The 16,770-nt window shown below is 36.0% G+C and overlaps 1 protein-coding gene and 1 long non-coding RNA gene across 11 annotated transcripts in view; one reads left to right on the top strand and one right to left on the bottom strand.

Moving 5' to 3' along the window:
* Positions 1-16,770, bottom strand: part of myo1b (myosin IB) — a 194,257-nt gene that overhangs the window by 52,093 nt on the left and 125,394 nt on the right. For 6 of the 10 annotated variants that reach the window (XM_030125371.1, XM_030125374.1, XM_030125373.1 and 3 more), the window contains exons 14-17: positions 16,230-16,235; positions 11,554-11,658; positions 5,170-5,232; positions 875-1,075 (exon numbers count right to left, since the gene is read on the bottom strand). In XM_030125371.1, coding sequence (XP_029981231.1) covers positions 875-1,075; positions 5,170-5,232; positions 11,554-11,658; positions 16,230-16,235 — 375 coding nt within the window. The remainder of the gene's footprint in view (positions 1-874; positions 1,076-5,169; positions 5,233-11,553; positions 11,659-16,229; positions 16,236-16,770) is intronic. The other 4 variants (XM_030125372.1, XM_030125378.1, XM_030125380.1 and 1 more) reach the window with 1 other exon arrangement.
* Positions 3,123-16,327, top strand: LOC115412745 (uncharacterized). The gene is made up of 3 exons (XR_003934382.1): positions 3,123-3,133; positions 6,445-6,448; positions 15,983-16,327. It is a non-coding gene; the product is annotated as an uncharacterized LOC115412745 (long non-coding RNA).

Here is a 16,770-nt window from a genome sequence, read left to right as displayed (position 1 = left end):
TATCATTAACTCAACATAAACCCAGTGTGTCCATCCACTGTCACTTTAACCCATAAAGACCCAGCACTATTTTTGTGGCAGTTCCCAAAGGATTTTTTCTCAATATTTAACATATCCTAAGTGATTTATCACCATTTATTATAAAATCATCCTCCGTATTTTGCATTTTTCCATTGTAAATCATGTATTTTCCTATATTTAATTCACTGATCATATAGATGTTAAAAAAAAATTTAGACTAAATTCAAAGGTTATTCTATAAGAAACAGAGAAAATGGAAGAAAAAGGGTCTTTTTCAGTCATTAACTGAACATAAACCCAGTGTGTCCATCCACTGTCATTGATCCAACTCCATGGGTTCTACTGGTGAATCAATGTTGTAGAAGATGACAGTGTTTCCATGGTAACTACGGAGCCGCTGAACATCCAAATATGGTCATATCTGATGACCATGAGAAGATGAAGAACTGTATTTTACACAAATTATTGACATGCATTGATAGGATTAGTGGATCAACAGGTATTAAACAGTTTAGATCAGTAGATGGTTTGGGTCACCAGTGGACGTCTGGGTTTTTATGGGTTGGCAAAACATGGAAAACACAAGAAAAAGTGACTTTTTCAGCCAAAAATGTCATTAAATAATCATGGTTTTTTTTTTCTACATTTAAGCTTTCCTATGTGATTTATCACAGTTTCTTACAATATTATCCCTTGTATTGAATTGTTTTTATTGAAAATCAGGTATTTTCTCAGGTATTTTAATTCAGGTATTAAACAGTTCAGATCAGCAGATGGTTTTGGTCACCAGTGGATCTTTGGGTCTTTAAGGGTTAATTTGACTTCTGTTCCAGTGCAGTGTCCGGGTCTTTACCTTTCCGGCGTAGTGCTGGATGCGGAAGCAGTTGTGTGGCAGGCTGTGGTCGGTCAGGAACTTTGAATTCTTGCTGAGTCGACTCTCGAAGTGCTGGTGTTCGGCGCACACCGTGTTCAGTTTGTCCAGGAAGGTCTCGTCGGTAACGGTCCCGGGTCTCAGACATTCCTCGTCCAACATGGCCAAGATGCCGTTCTGGTTCTGACCACAGGAAACACAAACGGCTTACAACTCACACAGGGTTCATACAGGGTTCTACAACTAGAATTCAAGACTTGTGAAGACTCTTAAGACTACTTAGAACAGAATTGAATGTCTATTTCATGTCCATATTGGCAGGAGTTTGAGACTCCTAGAATTTAGGAACATGTATTTATTTATTCCAACGCCTTGATTCCTATTGTTACTTGTCATTTCTCACCGGGGGCTGCAAAGTTAGCAATAATTGGGTCCTAATTTAAATATAAATTGTTAGGTTGGAACGAGTGGAACTGAGTCGACTAGCATTACGTTCTTTGCAGTTTGGACATTTAACAAACACATTTAAATACAACACAGTGAACAAGTTTATGGGAACAATACTTAAGACCTACCATATCAAATTTAAGACCTTTTAAAGACTTTTTTTAAAGGTACTAAATGCAGATTTGTACACTTAAGACCCTGCGGAAATGCTGCACACAGGGTTCACACATACAATACAACCAAAAAGTTAAGGATATTTCTTTTTTTTTGTCATTTTTTGTCATTTTTGCCATTTGTAAATAAACTATGTCTGGTCATTAAAACAATGTGTTTCAATTCAATTCACACAAAAAAAGTAAAAAGCGCTGTGCAAGAATCCCAACTGAAAAAAAAAAAAAAAAAAAAAAAAAAAAAGCCCAAAAATTAAAAATATCCTTAACTTTTTGTTTGTAGTGTATCTTATTTTTATTGGACTGGCTTCTTTCTGTGGCACTTTGAGATTCTGCTGAATGAAAAGTGCTTCATAAATGCAATTTATAACATATAACAAACACATTTAAATACAACACAGCAAACAAGTTTTTGGCAACATAACTTAAGACCTACCATATCAAATTTCAGACCTTTTAAAGTCTTTTTTAAAGGTACTAAATGCAGATTTGTACATTTAAGACTTTTAAGACCCTGTGGAAATGCTGCACACAGGGTCCACACATACACTACAAACAAAAAGTTGAGGATATTTCTCTTTTTTTTGGTCATTTTTTGTCATTTTTGCCCTTTGTAAATAAACTATGTCTGGTCATTAAAACAATGTGTTTCAATTCAATTCACACAAAAAAAGTAAAGAGCGCTGTGCAAGAATCCCAACTGAAAAAAAAAAAAAAAAAAAAAACAGCCCAAAAAATAAAAATATTCTTAACTTTTTGTTTGTAGTGTATCTTATTTTTTATTGGACTGGCTTCTCTCTGTAGCACTTTGAGATTCTGCTGAATGAAAAGTGCTTTATAAATGCAATTTATTATTATTATTATTATTATTATTATTATTATCATCATTATATTTTTCAAGGTCAAATTCAAGCACTTATAAGGGTCATTTTCACCTTATCATTGGGGTCAAATCCATATCTACCGGAATACAAATACTCTGGACTATCTTTTTCACTTTTTATCACAATAATGTCCATTGTATTATGCTATAAACATCTAAAATGATGTTTCATAATAGCAAAAAGTTTAGAAATTAAGGAAGAGTTCTTCAGACACACTCGCACTGAGACAAATATTCAGATAAAAATGTTCCTGGAGTCGACCGGAGAACACCTTTACACATAAAGTTCACACAGCATGTTCTGCTCCTTATTTGTCAGACACTAAATACAGGGTTCGTACACATTTTTCAAGGTCAAACTCAAGCACTTTTAAGGGTTATTTTACATTTTTCCAGCACACCACCTTATGGCTGGGGGTAAAATCCATATCTACCAGAATACATACACTCTTAACATCAGGTCTAAGCATAAAAAATACTGAAAATACAATGTTCTGGGTTCGTACACATTTTTCAAGGTCAAATTCAAGCACTTTTCAAACACTTTTAAGGGTCATTTTAAATTTTTCCAGAACAGCACCTTATCGCTGGGGTGAAATACATATACTCAGGATTATTTTTTCCCTTTTTATCACAATGATGTACATTGTATAATGCTATAAATGTTTAAAATGATGTTTCATAACAGTAAAAACTAAAGGAGAACACAAAGTTTTATCCAAAAAAGGGAAGACACTTGGCGTTCTTCACACACAGAGCGAAAAATGAAGATTAAAATGTACCTGGAGTCGACCTGAGAATTTTTCTAAATGTATCACCTGTCTGTAAGTAGCTTTAGCTTGAGTTAATATTAGAAATAAATAAATAAATCACAACACAGAGTTAGAACTGTAAACACTTTCGAGCACTTCAACTAAAATTCAAGCACTTTTTAGACCTTGAAAACACAACATTGAAATTCATGCATTTTCTAGGATTTCAAGCACCTGAACGAACCCTGCAAAAAAAAAAACAAAAAAAACACCATGGTTTAGTTTTTGTCTTGAAGTAAACTGTGGCCGTCAAATACTTTTTGTGATTTATAACAGAATTATTCAAATAAAAGAAAAGTTTATTTCCAGAGGTTTTTACAACAGGTTTTTACAGATTTTCAACAGTCTCCGGTGCAGAGATTATGACGCGTCTACTGGTTTTCTACGGGGAAAAAGAAAGAAAAAAACAAAAAAAAAAGGGGGGAAAAAATGCCTCAACTGATTTTCTACTGTGAAAAAGAAAGAAAAAAAGGAAACAAAAGGGGGAAATAAAGCAAAAAAAGAGGGAAAAAAGGGGGAAAAAAGGGGGAAAAAAGAAAAAAGATGTGTCTACTGAATTTCTACTGGGAAAAAGAAAGAAAAAAGAAAAGAAAAAAGGAAAAAAAAAAAGGGAAAAATGCCTCAACTGATTTTCTACTGTGAAAAAGAAAGAAAAAAAAGGGGAAATAAAGCAAAAAAAGAGGGAAAAAAAGGGGGAAAAAGAAAAAAGATGCATCTACTGGTTTTCTACCAGGAAAAAGAAAGAAAAAATTAGGAAAAAAGGAAAAAAAAAAGGGGGAAAAAATGAGGAAAAAATAGAGGAAAAAAGGGGGCAAAAAGAAAAAAGGTTTGTCTACTGGTTTTATATGGAGAAAAAGAAAGGAAAAAGGAAAAAGGGAGAAAAAAACAGGAAAAAAGGAGAAAAAATTTGAAAAGAGGGGGAAAAAAGAGGACAAAATGGAGTAAAAAAGAAAAAAAAAGGTTTGTCTACTGGTTTTCTACTGGGAAAAAGAAAGAAAATGGAAAAAGGGAAAAAAAAAACAGGAAAAAAAGGAAAAAAATTGAAAAAAGGGGGGGGGGAAGAGGAAAAGAGGGGGTAAAAAGAAAAAAAGGTTTATCTACTGGTTTTCTACTGGGAAAAAGAAAAAAGGGGAAAAAAGGAAAAAAGGGTAAAAAAAGGAAAAAAGAGGGGAAAAAAGGGGGGAAAGGGAAAAAACAAAATGATGTGTCTACTGGTTTTCTACTGAGAAAAAGAAAGAAAAAAGGAAAAAGGGAAACAAAAACAGGAAAAAAGGGAAAAAAATAGAAAAAAAAGGGGACAAAAGAAAAAAAAATGATGTGTCTACTGATTTTCTACTGGGAAAAAGAAAGAAAAAAGGAAAAAGGGAAACAAAAACAGGAAAAAAGGGAAAAAAATAGAAAAAAAAGGGGACAAAAGAAAAAAAAAAAGATGTGTCTACTGATTTTCTACTGGGAAAAAGAAAGAAAAGTAGGAAAAAAGGGAAAAAAAGGAAAAAAGGAAAAAAAAAAGAAAAAAAAAAAGGAAAAAAAGGGGGAAAAAAAAAACAAACAAGCGTGTGTACTGATTCCTCCAGTTACTCCCGGTGCCAGTGTGGGCTCCTGCTCTTGTTGATGGGCTGTGTTTGTGTGTTTGTGTGTTTGTGCGTTTGTGCATTTGTGCGTTTGTGTGTTTGTGTGTTTGTGTGTTTGTGTATTTGTGTATTTGTGTATTTGTGTGTTTGTGTGTTTGTCTGTTTCTGTGTTTCTGTGTTTGTGTGTCTGTGTGTTTGTGTGTCTGTGCGTTTGTGTGTTTGTGCGTTTGTGCGTTTGTGCATTTGTGCGTTTGTGTGTTTGTGTGTTTGTGTGTTTGTGTATTTGTGTATTTGTGTGTTTGTGTGTTTCTGTGTTTCTGTGTTTGTGTGTCTGTGTGTTTGTGTGTTTGTGTGTCTGTGCGTTTGTTGTGGGAGGAGCTGCAGGCTGACTTACATTCTCGATGAGGTCGCAGATAATTGCGTTGTTGAAGTATTCGATGTTGGTCCACTCGATGCCCTGCAACAAAAGCAGTGAAGGTCAGAGTTCCAGCGGCTTTTATAGTCTGAGTAGAACAGCCACACTCTCAGCAGACGTGCATAATGCAGCGGTTCCGTATGTAACCATGGACACAGACCTCACATTAAACACCTGAAGGAATGTGTTACAGATCTGACTGTGGAAGTGTGGACTCAAAGGAGATGAAGATGGGATGTTCTGTGAATGTTACCAGCGAACAGGTTTAATCTACTGCACAGGTGACAAACATACGACCCCCCCCCCCACACACACACACACACACACACACACACACACACACACACACACACAGGCCAAAACCAGGAAGAATGGGTTTAAAAAGTGTAAAAATTAGACTGAAGATATTAACAATCAAGGATGTTCAGGGGTCACATACAGACCAATGTGATCTCAAGTAAAAAAAAAAAAAAGTATATTAACCGCTAAATAATGACTCCAAATGTTCCATTTTATTTAATGTTAAAAAAAATAATATTACATAAAGAAAATATTTACATTTACAAACTATCCTCCAACAATAAAATGTGAATAACCTGAACAAACATGAATAACCTGAAATATCTAAAGAAAATTAAGTGCAATTTTACCAATATTCTGCCTGTTACTAAATGTTTTGTGCCTTTGTAGATCTGACCCATAGTGTATATGTATAAATGATAAATTGAGGCATAATTCTGTTAAAATTGCACTTATTTTAATTCAGAAATTTCAGTTTTTTCAGGTTATTCACATCTTTTTTGTTGAGATAGTTTGTAAATGTAAATACGTTCATAATTTAACATTAAGTTATTGTACTAAAACAAAGACAAAAGTTCAGAGTTGTCATTATTAGTCGGTTATTGTGTTATTATTTATTTGACTGGTCCGGCTCATTTGAGATCACATCGGGCTGAATGTGGAACCTGAACTAAAATAGTCTGACTCCTCTGCTCTGCTGCATCACCACTGCTCCAGGTTCAGCTCAGCTCTGTTCATACAGACTCAGATCACAGCGGTCTGGTAATTTTTTGTATATATATATATTAATAAATCAATAAATCTCTGCACATCTCGGTCCGTTGGGCACATGTGAACTCTGGAGACAATAAGAAAAGCTCCCACTCACTGACTGGCTTCTGTTCACTTTAACACAATGTTTTGGCGTCGACTTCCTGACGAAGGACGACAGCGCTGAAACCTATTCAACTTCAGACAAGTCAGACAGTGTGTGGGTGCTACTGTTGTTGTCGTCCTTTCCAACTGTTTTACATGTCTAACACCACTGGACGCCTGCACCACATAACACCTACTGGGATGGATGTCCAAGTAGAAAAATTAAAAGTCATCAGCACATGTGACTGGAATTGCTGCTAAGATATGCACTGTGTTGTTATAAAAGCGGTGTTTATGTGTTCAGAAATAATCCGACGTAGGAGGGGAATGTACAACTAGTGAGGACCGAGGAAGACGGTCCATGTCAGGATGTCAGTTTTACACAGAAAGTCTGAGATTAGTGCGTTTAGCTTCATGGACGTGTGCTGCAGCGTCACACCAAGATATGACCACGGCTACGTTCACACTGCAGGTACAAGTGGCCAAATCTGACTTTTTTGTCCATTTGTGACTCATTTCTGACTTCACTGGTCTACAATTTTTTAGAAATGATTTGCTTCAGAGATTAAATGTGCTAAATGTTACGTATTTTAATAAGATTAATTGGAAAATAAAGGACAAAAGTGCCGGTTTGCTAATGTTTTCAAGGTATATGATTAAGTGTTATTCCACATATATATTGGTTTATGTACAGGGTGTCCCATAAGTCTCCATACATAGGAAAAATAAACGTTTCTTGACACAAACCATTTGTATTTATATAATATGCTCTATATGACTGCCATTTTGTCGGGAACACATTTCAATGCGTGTCCTCCACTGCTGAAGAACTATAAAGAAGAAATATAAAGAAATACATGTTAGAACCATGGAATGTATTATGTCTCCTATGTATGGAGACTTATGGGACACCCTGTACATTTATATAATAGTTTTAGCAATCTTCCACTAAATAGAACCTGTAAAGTGAATGTATTCTAATGTGCAGACAGTGTTTTGAAGTAGATCTTGTAGCTCTGAGACAAATATTCCTTTGGAGTCAAACCCATTCTCTCGTTAATTCTTGAATTTCACATTTTGACCCAAGGCTGTATCTTGGAAAGTTCAGCCAACCAGCACTTTTGACTTGATTTTTCTTTATCAGTGACTCTCATGTGGTAAAATTTCATGACTTTTATTCTGGAAGCATTTTCCTTGTAGACCAGTGTTTTTGAAGGAAGTCTGAACAACAAATCTGATTTTTTTTTTCAAACTAGACCAAGCTCACATTCATATGTGGTCCTAAATCAGATCTACATTTGGTGATTTGCACAGTGCAATACTCACCCTACCTCAGTACAATGATCACAACCCATGCACCTTGTTCTGAATTTTACCAGGTATGAAATCTTAAAAACGATCGACTCTCGCATCAGCTTCTAAAAGGTTGAAAACACAAAACTAGTGCTGGGCAGATCGATCCAAATATTGATAGTGTTGATACCAAGTCGATATCGGTATCAGATCGATACTAGCGTGGTGAGATCGATACTTAAGTTTCAGTTTTTCTCTTGTACACATCGATACTAGGGATGCACCGATAACGCTTTTTTCCAGACCGAGTACGAGTACAAGTACTTACATCTGAGCACTTGCTGATACAGAGTACCGATCCTAGTACTTAGTAATCCCATTCCAGTAGTTAGTTCCTTTTGTAAATGTGCTTTATTGTCGTTGTCATTAGTCTGACTGGAACAAAGTGCTGCTACTGACATTTAATGTGTTGGAATGAGTGTTTGTCAATTAATCCACCAGGGGGCGCCATTCTGAATTAACCATACTGGACAAATACCATGAAGAAGAGGAAAGTTTTATGAGAAGAAGAAAGTCAGTAATAACAAACATGGAGACGACATAGGTAACACTACTGTGATGCTAATGTTGCAGCGTTTTCTCTGGTAAGGTTTAAAAGTTTAGCTTCAGCAGGAAGAGAAAAGACAAATGAGCGAGAAGTTTGGTTTTCACTTCTGTTGGTGGGGGTCCGCACCGCTCCGTACTCCCGCTGGTATTCTCATTCTGTTTACGCATCCGCCAGCACCTGGAAAACAGATGGAATGTACGCAGAGGACGGACAGAACGATGCGTCTGTATCTGTCTGTGTCTGGAACGTTACTGTCAGTCAGCGTTACTTTTATCACCGTCAATTACTTTGAAACGTCTCCACACTCTTCACACTCCACACACATTATTCCTCCTCCTCGTACCTGCTGCACTGAACTGGGAATGTCACACGGCTGTAAGTGGTATCAGTGCATTTGTATCGGATGTATTTTACGAGTACAAGTACAAGTACAAACACCGAGTATCGGAGCCGATGCCGATACTCGTATCGGCCACAGGAAAAAAAAAACCTTGATCGCATTGTTTTTTTCACGCCTGAGGAGGAATAAAAACACTGAAGAAAAAAAATCTTGACTAAGGTTCTCACAATTAATGCATGAAAGGGTTAATGTGTGACATAGGACCAGAAGCATGGCTTTACCCAGTTGAGGCGTTTCTGGGGCAGAAAATAAAACCTCTCCATTCCACCCTCTCACAAACATCAGCGTCTCTCCATAAACACACCTTTCAACATCCCATTTACACGCTGTAAGGAGTGAGTAACGGCTTCGTTGGGGCGAAGGCTGCAAAGAAAGCGGGGCTTCTACTGATGGGTGACCGGCCAAATTCCTGACTGGTGGTCCTGCCTTCCCTGTCCAGGCCTGTGGTATTTTCCCATGCAGTGGACTGGACCAAGGCCAGGACTGGATATCACTGGTGCTGGTGTTAGTGGGGAGGGGGTGTGGGGGTGTGGGGGTCACCGCTGCAGCGCTCACAGACACGGAGCTCTGAAAACAAACAGAGCTTCAAGGCCCAGAGTGGGGAGTGTTTACTCTGCCGGAGTGAGGGATCACTTCCGCCGCACAAATCCACAGAAAAAAAAAAAAAAGGGGGGGGGGGGGGGTTAATGGAGAATAAACTGCGAGTTCGACGGACGACGCAGAGACAGGATATAAGGCATGAATGAAGTCCAAATGAGTTTGGGTCAAGGGCAAGAATGCAGATTGAAGCCAGAATAGAACAAGAGGTTAAAGAGATGAGTGATGCAACCAGGTTGAGTTTATGCTGGGGGGGGGCTGTCCTGGACACCACAAACTGGGTGCTGCAATGTTGAGTAATGGTGCTGTAGATCAAGGGTGTCAAACATGTCAAAGGGTCCAATCCGGCCCATGGGATGAATTTGCAAATTGCAAAAAATACATTTTTATTTATTCATTTTATTTTATTTAGTTTATTTGTCTCAAACTTTTGAAGCAAAAAAAAAAAAGAACTAAAAAAAAAACAGAAGTCAATTACATATGCACTCATCATTGGTCATTAATCACAGAAAAGTAACCAAATTAGGGATGCAAATTATTGATAGATCCATTAATCATTAGTTGGTTGACCTTATTGATCGATTAACGATTAATTGATAAGCTGCAATTTTCCTGAGAACCTGAATTTCTCTTTCAATAGGGTCTATAAGAATAAAAGCTGAATACTGTTTGTAAATAACCCGTAGTATAATTGTTAAATTCACGTCTGTAATTGTGTCTTGGCGTATTTTTTATATTTTGGCTACGTAATGGCTAACTTCAGTTTGGACGTAGCGGACTTTTATTTTGAAGAGTAACTTCCTATCTTAACATCAGGAGGAGAAAAAAAACGTGTAATTACAAAGCACTAATATTTCACATTAGCAAAATAACTATGAGGATTAGCTTGACTGAAACCTAACAATAAACATTAGCCTAGCTCGCTAGCGTAAATGACAAATTAATAAACTAGTGAGACACAAAATATTCAGTAACATGTGTACATTGAACACAAACGAGCCTTGTGCCTCTTCAGAGGGGCAGCTAATACAAAACAACAAATTGACTTGGTGTAGAACTTTCTTTCCTGTTTTTAACCGTTTTTTTCTCCTTCTGATGTTAAGACAGGAAGTTACTGTTCAAAATAAAAGTCAGCTACGTCCAAACCGGAAGTTACCCATGACGTAGCCAAAATAAAAACAATACGCCAAAGTAATCTTACTTAGTCCTTAGGAAAAAAAACAGGTAGTAAGAGGTCATGGAAGAAAACAAAAAACACAAAAACAAAACTTATACATATACATGACTTCATTTGCGCATTCTAAAAGGAGTGGAGGAAGTATAATTTATTTATCCAACCCCTTCAACACTCAAACATGTCAGTGCAGATCAGGTTTATCAAGAACAGCAAAGTTACACTCATGGTATGAATGTCAGTGTATGGGATGATGTATAAGTGTCCACTGTGTTGGCTGATATGGAACTAAAACAATAAAACCCATGAATATACAAGAGAACAGCTGGAGAAGAACTGTCCACTGGAGTGACCAGTATGTATGAAAGGGTTAAAGTAAAGCTGTGAAACTCTTGTCCACTACAGAGGACAAAAACGCATTGCTGGGTCTCAGGAGGATATTTGGTTATATGTAAATAAAACATAAGTAACACTCCTGTATGGCTGAAGGTAATATCTCCATGGTAACGGGTCGATCCATATGCAATCCACCAAAGTGCCATTTGCTGAACAGTGTATTTATGGTTTGTGTTTGATGGTTTAACCCTTTCATGCACAGTGGTCACTCCAGTGGACAGTTCTTCTGCAGCTGTTCTCTTGTATATTCATGGGTTTACTTGTTTTAGTTCCATATCAGCCAACACAGTGGACACTTACACACCATCTCATAAACTGCAATTCATACCATTACTGTAACTTTGCTGTTGTTGATTGGTTCTTGAGTGGAAATCAATTGTTAATTGTTATTTTTTGCATATTATCTCCATGAAGTGAGTAATAACTAGTATTAGAATATGTTAAAATGTGAGAAAACATCAGATTAGCTGCATTAAACATGGTTTCATTTCACTGTTTTCATATCACTTTATCATATTGGGTTTTAAATACATGTTTCTTTGCTTCAAGAATAAAATTCATGGTGTAGCTGAGTGGACATTTTTGTAAATCTAGGGGAAAAAAACCTCAATCTCATTGTTTTTTTCATGCCTAAGGAGGAATAAAAACACTCAAGAAAAAAAAAAACAACAACAAAAAACTCAACTATAAGGTTCTCACAATTCATGCATGAAAGGGTTAATGCACTTTTTCAGGATGTACCTCTCTGACATATTCCTCCTGCTCCTCCCGAAGCGTCAGTTCGATAAAGATCTGCTGCAGCTTCTCGTTGCAGTAGTTGATGATAAACTGCTCAAAGCTGTTGTCCTGAGGAGAAGTCAACACAGCACCGAGCGTTAGTTCCACCGACTGATAAAACACCGGCTTTAAAATGGACTTTCATTACCTTGGTTTGGGTTGATACTGATTATTTGCAATCAAGGAGACAACTCCCTGTAATTAGGACCCGTGAATGTTTGTTTATTTTTCCATCGTTTTATGTTTGATTGAAAAAATTTGATAAAGTTAAAATCAATAATATTTCAACATTATTTATTAGTATTTATTTACTAATTATTTATTAGTATCTATATGAGTTTGCACACTAAACTGTTTGGATTACAAATAATAAACACTATATACCTAAGTTGGGTGGTGTGAAAAACACTGGATTTTATTTATTTGTGTTTATTTCCAGCCATTAATATGATTAATAATATGATCTTGTAAAATCTGGTTTTATGTCTCATTGTGCATTTGCATAAAGGAACATAAGAAAAAGCTTAAGATGCATGCATCTGATTATTTTAGACAATTTACATGATTTACATTTTAACTGGTTTTAATGGTTTTATTGGCTCCTTTAACCTGTTAAACCCTGACCATATTTTCAGGAGAAAAACGCTTCAACAGACATACCCAAAGTAAATGAAGAATTACTTATAATACTTATAATAATAAGGTTCATATGGATGTTCTTGGTGTCTGTGGACATTTACAGACCTCACAGAATCTATTCCCATTGTCTAAAATATTGTATCTATTACTCTGCCTGAGTAAACTGTAACAAACTAAAAGAGAAATTAGAATTTTTTAACCTCGCCTGTTTTTTTTTTCGGCTGGATTGACGATGATATGCATAAATTAATTGTTTGTGTCAGAGATTTTTAATAGCGTATATTTCCCCCCACAAAGATTAAAAATCATGTTTGAACATTAAAGTTTGCACTAAAATACACTTTTGATGTACTTTTATTAACATTAGGGTCTAAACTTGGAGCAAAAGTTGAAAAAAACATCCATTGTCCTGATTTATTATATTTTTATAGGAGATGAATATTAATATAATTTTTTCGGCCCGCAGGTGGGCTGATAGGGCTAAAGGGGTTTAATTAATGGTTTGATTTACTTTTAACATCAATTACCCATAACTTTCATTCTCTGTGTAAGTAGCTTTAGCTTGAAATCTAACCTGGCAGAGTTAATATGAAAAATAAATAAATCACATCACAGATTTAGAAGTTCAAGTACTTAAACTAAAATCCAAGCACTTTTCACACCTTGAAAACTCAACATCGACATTCAAGTACCCTTGTAAATCGGTCTGTACAGTAGTCGACTGATTTCAGTGAATCCTGCAGTTGCACCTTGTGACAATAAACTTTTATCACACAAGGTTCCTGTACACCACCATAAAAGTCTGATAATCACCGTTAACCCTGAGTTGACCCCTTTCAACTTTCACTTCTATTCCCTGTATTTCATCATCGTCGCAGCCCATTGAGGCCTTTGTTTGGTGAGTCATGCTTCTTGGCAGATGCTTTTATTATTCCATGGGTTAGTTTAACCTTCATTTGCAAAAAGACACTACGGAGGTTAGAGCAGATTGTCGAGTTAAAAGTTTACAGAGCGAAGGACGTCGTGGGGTTTTTCAGCGACCAGGAAACACAAGACGACGCGTCCTCGCTTTCCTTTTACTGAGAAACCACTGAGTCTTCGCTGCTAATAAACACACACACAGACACACACTGAACAGCAAATCTAAACCCAAGTGGCAGCAGAAGCCAAGCTGAAATATAATAGAATAATAACAATGCTATAAAAACAGATGAAATGACGCCTTTTGATCACAAATCACGGGAAGTAATATTTTGAGGAAGTTTGCACCTTAAAGGCAAAATAAGTCAGATTTTCCTCAGTAGGTGTTTGTATTTTTACCTGCAAAGAACTTTCTTGTGACTGTGTTTTCTACTTTTGAACAGATCTTCTACAGATTAATGTTAAATTAATTTGTACTAAATGTCTGTGCTAACGTTGTCCATGTCCATGTCTTTCAGGCACAATAGTAGTTCTTTTTTTTCTATTATTTGATATTTTGTGTATTGTTTATCATTATTATTTTTCTATTGTTTGATTTTTTGTGTATTGTTTATCATTATTATTATTATTATTTTTCTATTTTTTGTGTATTGTTTAGCATTATTTTTTTTTTTTTCTATTTGATTTTTTTTTGTATTGTTTACCATTATTATTATTATTATTATTATTATTATTATTATTCTATTGTTTCATTTTTGTGTATTGTTTATCATTATTATTATTACTTTTCTATTGTTTGATTTTTTATTTGTGTATTATTTCTTATTATTATTTTTGTTCCATATGTTTTGTATTATGTCTGTGTCTGAAATAAACTAACCTAAACCTAAACATGTTGCATTTTATAGTATCTGTATTTGTCCCTGTATGTATTTTGTGTGTTTTTGTGTAACATCAACCTGCCATGTATGGAGAGACATTTGTTTCTTTATTCATCAATCAAAAAAAAGAATGGATTTGGAACCAAAAAAGAGATTGGAGAGGAAAAGACAGTAAGTGGCAATAAAAAAAAAAGATCATTTTGCTTATAAATCACTCCTCTTTGCTCGCGAGTTAAAAACTTTTGCTTGAGACTTCGAAAGTTTTGCTTGTGAATTCAACTGCACTTAATGGGCGGGGCCTACGCTGATGGATGACAGAAGAGTTTCTATTGGTGGGTTTGTCCTGGCTCCAGCGCCGGCTCCAGCTTCTGCCTTAAACCCACTTCTCTGTTGTGTTTATGTTTCTGGGAGGTCAGTTCATAGTCTGTTGCTCTGTGAAATTGAAATGTATCTCATAAGTAATGGATTACACTAAATAGCATCGGCTACAGCATCATACAGTTGCTCCGGGTGTGTTTTCTGGTACAGTATGAACTGTGACGTTTTGGTTCTGTTGGTACCGGTCCACACTAATGTTTAAATCCCAGCCCTATGTTGTAAACTCCTCCCTGTAACTCACTCATTCATTCTGCCGTACTCTGCTCAGACTGTGAATGTACAGGCTATAGACGGCACTATTTAGTGTAATCCATTACTTATGAGATACATTCCAATTTCACAGAGTAACAGACTATGAACTGACCTCCCAGTCACAGAACACAACAGAAAAGTGGGTTTAAGGCAGAAGCTGGAGCCAGGACAAACCCACCAATAGAAACTCTTCTGTCATCCATTGGCGTAGGCCCCGCCCATTAAGTGCAGTTAAATTTGCAAGCAAAACTTTCGAAGTAGCAAGCAGAAGTTTTTAACTCACAAGCAAAGAGGAGTGATTTATAAGCAAAATTATCTTTTTTTTTATTGCCACTTACTGTCTTTTGCTCTCAAATCTCTTTTTTGGTTGCAAATCCATTCTTGTTGATTGATGAATAAAGAAACAAATTTTTCTCCATAACCAGGAGGTCCACAGATGGAAAATAGCGTTAGGCTATAATCTGGCATATTTCCTTTTTGTTTAATGTTCATTAATATGCATTGTTCCTCCTTTTCTTAAATAAATAAATAAAATAATTAATAAATAAAATGTTTCTTTAAGCCAATACAAAATCTAAAAAGAACTAATCCAGTCAGCCACAATAGTCACTTTTCCATTGGAATTCTGCGCAAAACTTTACTGATATTTTACTAAATGTAAAAAAAACAAAACAAAAACAGAAGTGCGTAATGTCGGTTTTTCCATTAAATCACAAATGCGATGATTTCTTTATTTATTCTTGTGAGATGACATGAGAAGTCATTCCATAAACATGGTTACTATCATGTTGATTTACAGATATTTTCATTATTATTATATATTACCCCTCTATCTCGCACTAAATTAAAAAAATTATTAGTTTCCTGGTGTGTCCGCACATACCCTGACATGTTTATTTTAAAACTCTTCTTCTGCTCTTGTTTCAACGTCCGTCAACATTCGTTTTTTTTTTTTTTTATTCATGTGACTCTAGTTGCAGAAAAAGGTCTTTCCATTGCACTTTTGTGTGATATATTAATTACATTATGCCTGAAAAGCCACCTCTTGCCAGCGCAAAAACTTTAATAAAAAAATGAGAGTTTTGGGGAAATTGTCATTTTTCCATTCGGCAAATTTTTATGCGCAAGTTGTATTCGCACAATTTGAGGATCAATGGAAAAGCGACTGTGGTCAAATGCTTTTGTTCAATTAATGCTCAACTCCAAAACAGTACCTATTAAATCACCATTATACAGTATTATACAGTTTAGTCAGGACTTTATTGGTTAGACCCAGGTCAAACTAATGCTACCGACACACACCGTACAAAAAAAACCAAAAGAACACTACTTTTACTATGAGGAGCATCTTATTCCAGGGTTCTTGTGTGTAACTACATTAGCGCTAGCTAGGTCTACCCAATAAATGACTGGACACCATGACGCTAAGGCTCCTTTAGCATCTTTTCAGCTGTGTTGGCTATGCTGCCCACTGGGAGAGCCATGAATTATGGGTAAAAAGGAGGTGAATTAAGAGGAGGAGGAGCATGCACTGGCACTGCAAACAGGCTTTGGACTGGTGTTACTTACTCCATCCTGAAGAGCACGACAAAACAACAGCAAAGAAGAGAGCAAGGACTTAACAGTGAGTGGGTCGAATGAGCAGGGACGTGAAAAAGACATGAGTATATGTGGGGGGGGTGGGGGGTGGGTGGGGGGTGCATGGAGGCATCAGGCAACAGGACAAAAACAGTTTGACTTTTATTTACTCATGCAGTGTGCAGTCAGATTCTCTGGTGTGTGTTGGCATGCACGTACCTTCACATGCACCTACATAATTTAATGTAGTAGAATATGGACAAAAGTATGTGGACATGTTAGATTCAGTTTGTTTGTTTTTTTTTCTAACAAAACAATAACAAACATCATAATATAGTTTTATATTGGGATAAATATCATTGCATTGGTTAGTTTGGGTTAAATTGTTATCTTTGCTCCTAAAGTGACTCAGAGATGGTTTGGACTTAATTTCTCTCAACATTGATTTTTTTTGTTTTTTTGGGGGGTTTTTTTGTTTTTTTTTTATCCATGACTATGATTTTAAATGTTTTACCTATTTTTCGTGCTCTGA

Source organism: Sphaeramia orbicularis, chromosome 21, assembly GCF_902148855.1.
Source record: "Sphaeramia orbicularis chromosome 21, fSphaOr1.1, whole genome shotgun sequence".
In the NCBI taxonomy this organism is placed as follows: Eukaryota; Metazoa; Chordata; class Actinopteri; order Kurtiformes; family Apogonidae; genus Sphaeramia; species Sphaeramia orbicularis.
Note: the sequence above shows the minus strand (reverse complement) of the source record. Positions and strands in the feature narration are given on the sequence as shown.